The sequence below is a fragment of the Dipodomys ordii genome, unplaced genomic scaffold, assembly GCF_000151885.1.
Source record: "Dipodomys ordii isolate 6190 unplaced genomic scaffold, Dord_2.0 Scaffold39, whole genome shotgun sequence".
Classification (NCBI taxonomy): domain Eukaryota; kingdom Metazoa; phylum Chordata; class Mammalia; order Rodentia; family Heteromyidae; genus Dipodomys; species Dipodomys ordii.
The window spans coordinates 274,076-286,394 of record NW_012267255.1 but is presented as its reverse complement, the minus strand read 5'-3'; the positions used below and the strand labels follow the sequence as shown (position 1 = coordinate 286,394).

Below are 12,319 nucleotides of genomic sequence, written 5' to 3'. Positions count from 1 at the left end.
GAACTCAGGGCTTGGGTGTTGTTCCTGAGCCTCTTTGTGCTCAAGGCTAGTGCTCTACCACTTGAGCCACAGCACTACTTCTGGCCTTTTCTGAGTGATTAATTGGAGGTAAGAGTCTCATGGGCTTTTCTGCCCAAATCACGATCCTCAGATCTCAGCCTCCTGAGTAGCTAGGAACAGTCATGGGCCACTGGCACCCAGTTCTTTTTTTGCTCTGGCTGTTTTTGTGATAAGGTCTACTATTTTCCCAGGTTGGCTGGGACTATTATCTTCCTATTTATGCTTCCCACCACAGCTGAGATGACAGGTGCATGTCACCACACTCAGACTTTTCCGTTGAGGTCTCCCAGCATTGCTGAGATAACAAGTGCGTACCACCATGTCTCGTTTTGTTTTTGTTTGTTTGTTTATTTTGTTGAGTGGGGGTCTTCAGAACTTTCTTCATATTGGCCTCAAACCACAAACTTCCTGTTCTCTGACTCTCAAGGTGTTAGGACTGCAGGCATGGAGGCATGAGCCAAGGGCACCTGACATGCTTGTGTTTTAGATAGGATCTCATGGGTTTTTGTTTGTGGTTTGTGGTGGTGCTGGTTCTGGGGCTTGAACTAAGCATCTAGACAGTGTCGCTAAGCTTTTGTGCTCAAGGATAGCACTCTACCATTGAGCCATATCTTCATTTCCAGCCTTTTGGTAGTTAATTGGAGATAAAAGTCTCACAGACTTTCCTGCCCAGGCTGGCTTTAACCATAATCTTATGACCTCAGCTTCCTAAGTAGCTAGAATTGTAGGAGTGAGCCACCAGTGCTGGGCAGGGTTTCATGGTGTTTTTGCCCAGAGGATCTTTAAACTATCATCCTTCTACTTATGCCTCCTTTGTACACTGGATTATAGGCATATACCACTCTACCTAGTTTGTTTGTTGCTAATTTTTTGCCTAGGCTGGCCTCAAAATGTGATTCTCCCAATCTATGCCTCCTGTGTACTAGGATTGCAGGTGTGTACCACCACACTCAACCCTTGTATTATGTTTATTTTTAATTATTTATTTATTTGTGGGTAGTGGTACTTAGGCTTGAATTCAAGACCTCAAGCTTTCACTTGGCTTTTTCATTACCAATGGTGCTTTACCACTTGAGTCATACCTCCATTTCCAGCTTTTTGCTGAATAATTAGAGCTAAAATTCTCTAAGATTTGTCTGCCTGGATTGGCTTCAGATCCTGGATTGCCTCAGATGCTCAGATCTCAGCCTCCTGAGTAGCTAGGATTACAGGTATGAGCCACTGGCACTGCGCAGTTGCATTTTATTTATTTATTTGTCAGTTGTCGGGCTTGAACTCTGGGCCTGTGCACTGGACCTCAGCTATCAGCTCAGGGCTAACACAGTACCACTTTAGCCACAGCACTTTATTGGAGTCTCATGGACTTTCCTGCCCAGGTTGGCTTTGAACCACTGGAGCCTGGCTCAGTTGCATTGTTTTTAATATGTGGACCTTTCCAACTATCTAAAAATATTAAAACTATCTAAACACTATCTGAAACTACAAAAAAATTTGTTATGGGGCTGGGAAGGTAGCTCAATGGTAAAGCGCTTGCCTTGCATGCATGAGGCCCTCAGGTTTGATTCCTCAGCACCACATAAGCAAAAAAGAAAAAAGCCGGAAGTGGCACTGTGGCTCAAGTGGTAGGGGACTACCTTGAGCTGAAGAGCTGAGGGACAGCACCCAGGCCCAGAGTTCAGGCCCCACAACTGAACCCCCCCCAAAAAAATAAAAAAATAATTTGTTGTGCTTCAATTAAAAACCATTGATATTTTGAATTTACTAGCCCACAAATGACATCTTTTTTTCCATGTTGAAAGAAAAAATTGATGTGTTTTAATCATTAAACAGAACAATAATTTTTTAACTTGCTTACAAGTATACCTTTCGTGCCTTCACAATTAAAGCTGATAAAATTTTCCTTCCACTTTCAGCAAGGAATATCCTGTTGGCTGTTTCCGAAAGAATTACCTGGGAAAAAAAATCATCCCCAAAGTAAAAAAGTACAAAAAAAAAAAAAAGAGTCCTATAACGCATCTGAATGGGCAGCCATCTTTATAGCACATTCATACAATTACTGCAATTCATATGTATTATGGCAACAGAGACACCACAGAGAAGTCAGAATTTACTAAAATAAAAAAGTTCTTGAAACCTATAATCAACAAATATTAAAGGGTAATAATTTGAACTTAAATTCTGCTTGATACCACTAGAAATCTAAAATGTTTTATATAACCCTCCCAATGTACTAGACATTTTAGTATTACTTGACCATATTTTTTCTTAGAAAATCAATTATTGTTATAACAAACTCAATTCATTTTAACTGATAATAACAAAGGCTCTCAAGCAATGTTTTCCCACCTGCAGCAACAAACATCCTATACTAAAAGTGAGGAGACATGGTGGCTGTGGGAAAGGCTGATGCCAAAGTGGCAGGGAGGATTTTTAACAGAGCCAGAATTGTCCTGGGCATGCACACTGGATAGCCTGACAGCCTAGGTAACATAGCTTTAATGTTGAAAAATACCTGAAAAGCCTGTCGAATGCAGTGGAGTTTGGCAAGGAAATCACTGTCTCCTAGGCACTCCAACAGTTCAGTTCTGGGTAATCAAGAGGAAGACAGCTGTTAAACTTCATTCAAAATCAAGCCTACTACAAATATGGCCTCAAGCAAGGTTTTACCATAGGACCTTAATGTAAAACACATGTCTTCTCCATATGGCTAGAACATCCTAAGCAGTGTTTAGGCTTGGACTTTCCTTGTTCTCCGTGTCTTTTTAATAAACATTGCACAAACACAGTAGTAACATCTTATTATATTTCACCACCAAAAGCAGAACTAGAAAAGTACCTGAGTACTCGGGAGTAAATTTTTCCTTCTTCTACTAAATGCATGGCTTCTTCATAAAAAGGGCAGCGACAAAAAGACTCTAGGCTGTATGAATGCCGTACCTCTCTGTGCGCTGCAAGCTAGGAATACAGTGAGATAGAACAGATAACATTGACCGAAAAGAACAACTACAAAGAAAGAAAATAGACTGCTATTAGTCATGAAAAACATTCATTAGTATTTTATAACTAATAAAACATAACTTCTGCTAGCCACTGGTTGCTCACACCTGTATGCATATGCTTGTAATTATTGCCACTCAGTAGGCTGAGAATTAAGGATGGTGGTTCAAAGCCAGCTTGGGCAGCAAAGTCCATGAGATTCTTAGCCATAAGTAACCACCAAAACATTGGAAGTAGAGTTGTAACTCAAATGGTAGAGTTCTAGCCTTGAGTAAAAAAAGCACCCAGGCCGAGTTGAAGCTCCACGACAGGTACAAACAAATAACAACAACAAACTTAACTTTATTTAACTTCCAAATCAGTTGTTAAGATTCCAGACCAGGGCTGGGAAGCTGGCTCAGTGGTAGAGCACTTGCCTTGTATGCATGAGGCCTTGGGTTCGATTCCTCAGCACCACATAAACAAAAAGCCGGAAGTGGCTCTGTGGCTCAAGTGGTAGAGCACTGGCCTTGAGCTGAAGAGCTGAGGGACAGCGCCCAGGTGCAGAGTTCAGGCCCCATGACTGGACCCCCCCCCCAAAAAAAAAAAGATTCCAGACCAGCCTATGGGCTGTATTGAAAGAACTTGTCTCAAAAACAAAACACACAAAAAAGATTTCAGTTGTCAATAAGAGTAAAACTGCAACAAGCTTATTAGTTCATTTTGAATCCAACTATTTAAATCTACAGGGTACACAAAAGCATTATAATACTCTATAGCTATTCTCTCTCTTTAAAAGGGACAGGAGGAGGGCTTTTAGCATGCAAAGAGTACTTAAAAGTACAATTCATGAAGCAAACCATGGAAATAAGCTCAATTTGGCACTCCAAAAGCATTCTGTCTCATGTGCAGTTTTGATTAATCATTACACAACTAAAAGATAATCATACTTTTGACTCTATAGAGTCTAACTACCCCACAACAGAATTCTAGTCTTCTGCCAGTTCATTAAAAAACAACTGCAAAAACTATAAAAAGAATCCTCTAGAGCAATTTTCCATTTCACTATGAAGCCATCATTTAATGGCACACTGTACTTTTCTTTTCTCATTGTTTTTCTAGGTGCTGCAGATGGAATCCAGAGCATTGTGGGTGTGAGGCAAGCACTCTCGACTATACCTCCAAACCTGTACTGGTTTTTCTTCTTGTTATTTGCTGGGTTTTGTTTTTGTTTGGTGGAGTCAGCACTAGGCCTTGAACTTACTAGGCAGGTGCTCTAACCTCTAGTTCTTCTTTTGCATTAGTATTTATTCATTTATTTATGCTGGTACTAGGGTTTGAACTCAGAGCCTGGGCCCTGTCCCTTAGTTTTTTCCCTCATAGGTGGAGCGCTTGCATTTGAGCCATAGCTCCATTTCCAGCTTTTTTGTGGTTAACTGGAGATGAGAGTCTCTTGACTTTTCTCCTCGGGCTGGCTTCAAACCATGATCCTCAAATTTCAGCTTGTGATTACAGGCATGAGCCACTGGGTGCTCAACCCGTGAAATAGGGCCTCACTTTGTGCCTGGATACCAGCCTGGACCACAGTCCAAGTCACTTAGGTTTTTGATCCTAGTCTGGATGACAGGCATATTCCACCACATTCAGCTGCTCCTACTTAGACAGTTTCACTGACTCTTCTGCCCTAGGCTGGCCTGAACTGTGATCTTCCTAATCTCAGCTTTCATGTAACTTGGATGATAGTTACACACCATCATGCCCAATCTTGTCATAGAGAAGGTGTCCCATGTACTTTTCTCCCAGGGCTGGCCTAGAACCATGATCCTTCATTCAGTCAGGGAAGAAAAAGGGAGAAGGACAGGGAAGAAAAAGGTACAGGAAGGAGAGGAGAAGGGAAAGGGAAAACTCACAGATGAAATTGGTCAGATGTTGTATTTTTAAGCTGTTCGTGTGTGTGTGTGTGTATGTGTGTAGGGGGGAGTTGGTGTGTGTGTGTGGGAGTACTGGGGTTTGAACTCAGGGTTTAGGTACTATCCTTTAGTTTTTCCACTCAAGACTGGCACTCTACTTCTTGAGCTACGTAGCCCACTTTGGCTTTTTGCCATGAATTTTTCTGCCCAGGCTGGTTTCAAACCACAATCCTCAAACTTCAGCCTCTTGAGGTCATTAGGATTTACAGGCACGAGTCACCAGAACCTGGCTTAAATTGTTACAAGTAGAAAAAAAAACTTATAAAGAAATGACCTCTTTGTAAGCCACATCTTTTGGTAGAAAACTTAAATCTCAACTGAAGACAAATTATACAGAGATTTGCAATTCTGTAATCACCACTGTGATACATTGGCATATTTATATCTAGACTTTCTCCTCTGCTTATAGAGTTGCACAACATAGCATATGGGTTTCCTTTTACAAAATTTAAATCAAAACTCTATTGTAGCCAGGCAACGGTGGCTCATACCTGTAATCCTAGCTACTCAGGGGGCTGAGATTTGAGGATCATGATTCAAAGCCAGCCTGGGCAGTAAAGTCCATGAGACACTTATCTCTAATTAACTGCCAGAAAACCAGAAGTGGTGCTGTGGCTCAAAGTGGCAAAGTACTAGCCTTGGGCAAAAAGAGCTCAGGGACAGCACCCAGGCCCTGAGTTCAAGCCCCATGATGGACAAAAACAAAACAAAAAACCTCTATGTACTTTCTCATTACTGTTCCTATGCCAGTAAGCTCACTAGAAAGATGATTATGTTTATGTTTCAAATTGTAGATGTCTGTAATTTGGCATTAAATGATTCTTTTTTCATTATTATTATTAAAATGACACAGTGAGCAAAACTATTCTTTTTTATTACTATTAAAAGGACACAGTGAGCGTTATTATATGTAAAATCCTTGAACCTGATTATGTCCATGGAACCATTTAGAAGTATGATTTGTTAACTAAAGAATCTGAACATTTTTACCTCCTAAACTGCTTTATGATAAAACTATATATGCCTCATCAAAATCTACAAACTATGAAAGTACCTGTCGAGTACAAGCTTTCTCCTAAAAGAGATTCCTGTGAGCGCATATATTCATCTTTGTATCATGATAGCATTAGATAAATAAATAGCAACTGGGTGGATAACAGCAATCACTTGTAATCCCAGCACTCAGGAGGCTGAGGTAGTATAATCAGAAGTTCAAGGCCAACCTGGGCTACATTACAAGAATATGACTCAAAAAAAGAGAAACTTTTATAAAAATGAATGACAACTCAACTGGTTTATAGCAAATCACACTCTCATACTATAAAATGAAGAGCTCTGTACAGACATTCACCTCTTACCTCTGCTGCGGAAACAAAGGAATCGGTTGACTCCACACTCAAAGAGTCACGTAGGCCAAAGTCATCCACATTCCCCTTCATTGTGGTATCTGATTCTTTATCTTAAAAGTAAAAAAGGTGGGAAGTTCAGGAACTGATCTCTACAATGTTTTACTCCCTACAGGTTATTTCTTCCCAGTCTTTATTTAGACAGCTAGGCTCTAAAAGGAAAACAATAATACACCAACAGACTATAACCTGACAGTTGTCTCCAAGTGCATCCATTGTTCTGCTAAGGAAATACTGCTATGTAAGAAAGCATAGAAATTAAACTTCATTTTAGAGTAGAAGGGCTCTTGAGTATATTTTAATCACCAACATTATTTTGGTTACATGGTGAAATCACTATATAACAAAACTCTTTTATAACAGAGCAATTCATTTGGAAATGGTCTTGTCCAAATTGGGAGTTCTGGAAGGTTCATTCATATAAGCTGAATTATTAACCTTAAATATCTGGTAAATCACTTGTGGTTAGCTGATCTTTGAAACAATAAAAAGTTATCTGTGAGTTCATCAACCTTTAAGGCCTACTTTTAAAAAGCTAAACACCTAACAAAGATCAGATCTAGGTACCTGATACTCATTCCACTTACTAAATAAAGGGCTAACTATAACTGACTTGGTGATTTTAAAGGGTTGATAAAGCTTAACTACTCTGGAAATTATTTATCTGGATATACCAAGACAGGCTACTCATGAGCAGTATATATCATTCTGAATGCGGGTAGGAAAATCTTCATATGCTTTCAGAAAAGTAGCTTATAACATATTTTCAAATACTCTATATATTTGATTATATTGTATTATATGACTGATATGTATCCAGATTATCACAGCTATGTAATACATATAGATATGTATATATATATATATATATATATCTTTTTGTTTGGATTCTAAATGTATTAAATCTGTCAAAACACTTTATCTTCTTTAAAAAGGAACCAGAAATTTCATTGGCTTTCATTTATCCCAGTTTTGATTCCATTAGCAAAATTCAGTATCTTTATAAGGTATTTTACAAGTTCTAAAGATGCTATGGAACAGAAAATACTATTTGTAACTACAGGGAAGTAAAGTGATTTTTTTAAAAATGGAAACACACATTAGTTAAAATTCAACCATTGCACAATCAATTATAGTCCATGTTCTAACTAGCAGAAGTGAAAATAATTCACAATTGATAGAAAATTCACTCATAATGCATGTCAAAATCAATGACATACACAGCATATTTTTCCTACTTTATTTTTGGCAAAACCAGATTCTATATTTTAACTATTTACTTTCTAAGTTTAAATTATAATTTTTTATGATGCTTATCTCAATCTTTTGATTTTTTTATTAGCATAAATTAATTATACAAAGGAGGTCTCATTTTACACACACACACACACACACACATACATATTGCCAGTCCTGGTGCTTGAACTCAGGCCTGGGCAGTGTCCTTGAGCTTCTTTTGCTCAAGACTAGCACTCTACCACTTGAACCATAGTGCCACTTCTGTTTTGTTTCTGTTTATGTGGTACTGAGTAATCGAACCCACAGCATGCTGGGCATGCACGCTAGGCAAGTACTCTACCACTAAACCACATTCCCAGCCCTTTGTGCCACTTTTATCTCTGATTAATCAGCAAAAAGAAATAGAGGTGGTAGAGTGCCAGACTTCAGTGGAATAGAAAGTAAGAGTGACTGTAACCCTAGCTACTCAGGATGCTGAGATATGAAGATTGCAGTCTGAAGTTAGTCTGAGCAGGAAAAGCTATGAGACTCTTATCTCCAATAAACAACTCAGAAGAAGTCAGAAGTGATACTTTAGCTCAAGTGGCAGAGTACTAGCCTTGAGCAAAAGACACTCAGGGACAGTGTCCAGGCCTTAATTCTAGCCCCAGGACTGGCAAAAATAAAAAAAGAGGAAAGTGGAGCTAGAAAGGTGGCTCAGTGGTAGAGTGCTTTCCTTGCATGTATGAGGCCCTGGGTTCTATTCCTCAGCACCCCATAAGCAAAAAAAGAAAAAAGCCGGAAGTGGCGCTGTGACTCAAGTGGTAGAGCGCTAGCCTTGAGCTGAAGAGCTGAGGGACAGCGCCCAGGCCCAGAGTTCAGGCCCCACAAAAAAAAAGAAAAGAAAAAAATGTTTTTCTTGTTGAACTTGGGTCTCTGGGTTAACATGATGATGTGTAGTTCCATTTATTTCCTGCAGATGACATAAATTTATTCTTCTTCATGGCTGAACAATAGTACATTGAATATATATATGTGCTATGTTTTCTTTATCCAATTATCAATTGTTGGACACCTAGAAAGGTTCCATTTCTTGGCTATTATAAATAGTGCTGCTATATACATGGGTGTGCAAGTCTCTCTCTTATGTAATGAATGGGCCTATAAGTGTATAAGTAAACCCTGTAGGTGGTATGCAAGTGGTTACAAATGAATGAACTGAAGTATAATACACTCTATGGAGAGCTCAAATAGTATAACTCTTTAGAAAGATGAAGTCAAAGCTCAACAAAGTAAGTATCAAGAAATGAGTACTTGCAAGAGAGGAGGTGGGATGAAGGGAGAGGAGTAGATGAATGAAGTGGGGAAAGGGAGAATACAGCTAAGAGTTCATTTTATAGAGCACAAAATTAAGAAAAATACGGCAAGAGCCAGATGGAAGAGCCATAATAACAAAGACAGCATGGTACTGGCACAAAAACAGACCTGAAGACCAATGGAATAGAATAGAAGATCCAGAAATAAAACCACAGGCCTACAGTCAGCTGATATTTGACAAAGGAGCCAAAGACTTACAATGGAAGAAACACAGCCTCTTCAACCACTGGTGCTGGGAAAACTGGGCGGCCACATGCAGAAGACTAAAAGTGGACCCCAGCCTATCACCATGTACTAACATCAACTCAAAATGGATTAAAGACCTTAACATTAAACCTGAATCTCTGAAACTACTGCAGGACAGAGTAGGAGAGACACTTGAACTAATAGGCACAGGAAGGAACTTCCTGAACAGAGTCCCAGGGTCACAACAAGTTGGAGAGAGACTTGACAAATGGGACTACCTTAAAATAAAAAGCTTCTGCACAGCTAAATCTATCGCAACTAAGCTAGAAAGACAACCAACTAATTGGGAAAAAATTTACCAGCAATGTATCAGACAAGGGGTTAATATCCAGTATATACAGGGAACTCAAGAAACTAATCCCTCCCAAACCTAACAAACCAATTACGAAATGGGCAAGGGAACTAAAGAGAGACTTCTCAGATGAAGAGATAAAAATGGCAAAGAAACACATGAGGAAATGTTCACCATCCCTAGTTGTGAAAGAATTGCAAATAAAGACAACCCTGAGATACCACCTTACCCCAGTCAGAATGGCCCACATCCTCAAGTCAGCCAATGACAAACGCTGGAGGGGATGTGGAGAAAGAGGAACCCTATTACACTGTTGGTGGGAATGTACACTTATACAACTACTTTGAAAAGCAATCTGGAGGGTCCTCAGAAAGCTAAATATTGACCTCCCTTATGACCCAGTCATACCACTTCTAGGCATCTATCCTGAACAACAGGAACCAGTATGCAAGGACACATGCACCTCCATGTTTATTGCAGCACTGTTCACAATAGCCAGGATATGGAAACAACCCAGATGTCCCACCACAGATGAATGGATCCAAATATTGTGGTATCTATACACAATGGAATATTATGCAGCTATTAGAAATGACAAAATAATGGCATTTGCAGGGAAATGGATGGAGCTAGAAGAAATCATGTTGAGCGAGATAAGCCAAGAGCAAAGAAACAAACGGTACATGGTCTCCCTGATAAGTGGATGTTGAATCCAAAATGTTAGGTGATACGACATAATTAACAGGACTTAAGAAACAAAGGACTTCCACTCATCTGTTTGAATCACTACTAAATAACCCCATGCTGCTGATCACATGTATGGTATATATGTGTACACCGGAGGGAAACCAGGACGACGACACAGAACTAGAGGGAATCGGGGAAAAACATACAACAGCGGGACCCATCAGCTGCACTGGACATTGACCAAAATGAATTAATCAACTCAATGGCAGCGATGGGAGGGAGGGAACAAGTGGGAAAGAGGGAACAACTGATGCTATGCAAAACAAAAGAAAAGTACATATCACCCAATGTGGAAGAAATAACTGTATCGAAAAGCTCATAGAACTCATAAATGTTATAGACCATGATAGACAATTTGCTCCAGGAAAGTTAGAATGTGTTTGTGACTTTAACTGAGCATCACTATCCCACAATACTGTGAAATTTGGGAAATTATGTAACCACTTAATCAAAATAAAAAAAATTGAAAAAAAAGATGCATTGTATACATCAAGTGTTTTGTTAAATGGCAAAAAAGATTCAATATTTATCCTAAAAAATTAAGAACAGTGAGGGAAGGGGTGGGCTTGGGGGATGGATGAGAATGTTGAAAGGGGTGACATTGGTCAAAACACACTGTATTCATAAACTGCTTTGTTGAATGGCAGCTCCTTTGTACAACTGCCTAAAGATAAGAAAATATTTTAAAGAGAGAAATCATAGTAAAATTTCGCTATGCCACAGCAATTTCAAAGTTGGATTAAATTTACAGCCCTTTACTCTTAGTTCCATATGACTTTTGCTATTTTCAGAATGGAACACAGACATTTATCTTTGTCACTTTGCCTTTCTGACATTACCCAGAAGCTGTTAAAAGTCTGTTTTACTTCAATCAACAGTAACCAGCCATTCAATGTCATCCAACTCAGCTACCAGGCTGTACTTTACTTAAAAATAAATAAATGAAACTAGCACAGAGAAATAACTCAATAGCAGAGGAACTGGATACTCATTAAATCCGTCTCCATAAACTAGAGAGTATACCTCTCACCTCAGTTATTGTTATGACTCCTAGAGTAGTAGCTTAATAATAAGAAGAGCATAATACATCTATTTTTAGATAAATCAGTGAAAAGTAAAAAAAAAACATCTTTCAAAATCCCAAATGAATTGTTCATATACCTCTACAATAGCTAGGCACCAGAGACTCACGCCTATACTCTTAGGCAAGAGGCTGTGCAGGAGGCTCAGTTCAAATCTAGCCCAGGCAGAAAAGTCTGTGAGACTCTTATCTCCACTAAACTATCAAAAAAGCCAGAAGTGGAGCTGTGGCTCAAGTAGTAGGGCACTAGCATTCAGCAAAAGAAGCTCAGGGACAGAGACCAAGCACTGAATTCAAAAGTTCAAGCCCCAGGACTAGCACATACACACAAAAATAAAACAACAATAAAACCTTAAAATACTCTTTCTATGAAGTACCAACTCTTTTTGTTTTGTTTTGTGTTTCTGAGACAAGGACTTCTTGTGTAGCACAGGCTGGCCTCAACTTCCTTATACTTTTACCTCCAAATGCTGAGATTATAGGCATGTGCCTCCAAACCCACTTAAAAAAAATATCAATTCTGAATTGTGGTACTGAAAGACAAGGAACACATGAAAATCAAAGCTTTCACCTTAGTCAATATTTTAAGAAACTAATTACTAAATTTTTTGTGTGCTGGTAGTAGGACTTGAACTCAGAGCCTAGGCACTGTCTCTTCTTTTATTTGTTCAGGGCTGTCACTCTACCATTTGAACCACAGTTCTACCTCCAGCTTTTTTTGTGCTAAATTGGAGCTAAAGAAGTTCATGGAAGCTGGGTGCCAGTGGCTCACTTCTGTAATGGTAGCTACTCAGGAGGCTGAGATCTGAGGATCATGGTTCAAAGCCAGCCCAGGCAGGAAAGTCTGTGATACTCTTAGCTCCAATTAACCACCAGAAAACTGGAAGTGGTGCTGTGGCTCAAGTGGTAGAGTACTTGCCTTGAGCTGAAGAGCCCAGGGACAGTG

At 39.3% G+C, this 12,319-nt stretch overlaps 1 protein-coding gene across 1 annotated transcript in view; it reads right to left on the bottom strand.

Annotated features, from left to right (window-relative positions):
* Fam73a (family with sequence similarity 73, member A) overlaps positions 1–12,319 on the bottom strand; it is a 52,871-nt gene that overhangs the window by 13,459 nt on the left and 27,093 nt on the right. The window contains exons 5-8 of the mRNA XM_013018201.1: positions 6,365–6,465; positions 2,897–3,015; positions 2,573–2,645; positions 1,924–2,010 (exon numbers count right to left, since the gene is read on the bottom strand). Coding sequence (XP_012873655.1) covers positions 1,924–2,010; positions 2,573–2,645; positions 2,897–3,015; positions 6,365–6,465 — 380 coding nt within the window. The remainder of the gene's footprint in view (positions 1–1,923; positions 2,011–2,572; positions 2,646–2,896; positions 3,016–6,364; positions 6,466–12,319) is intronic.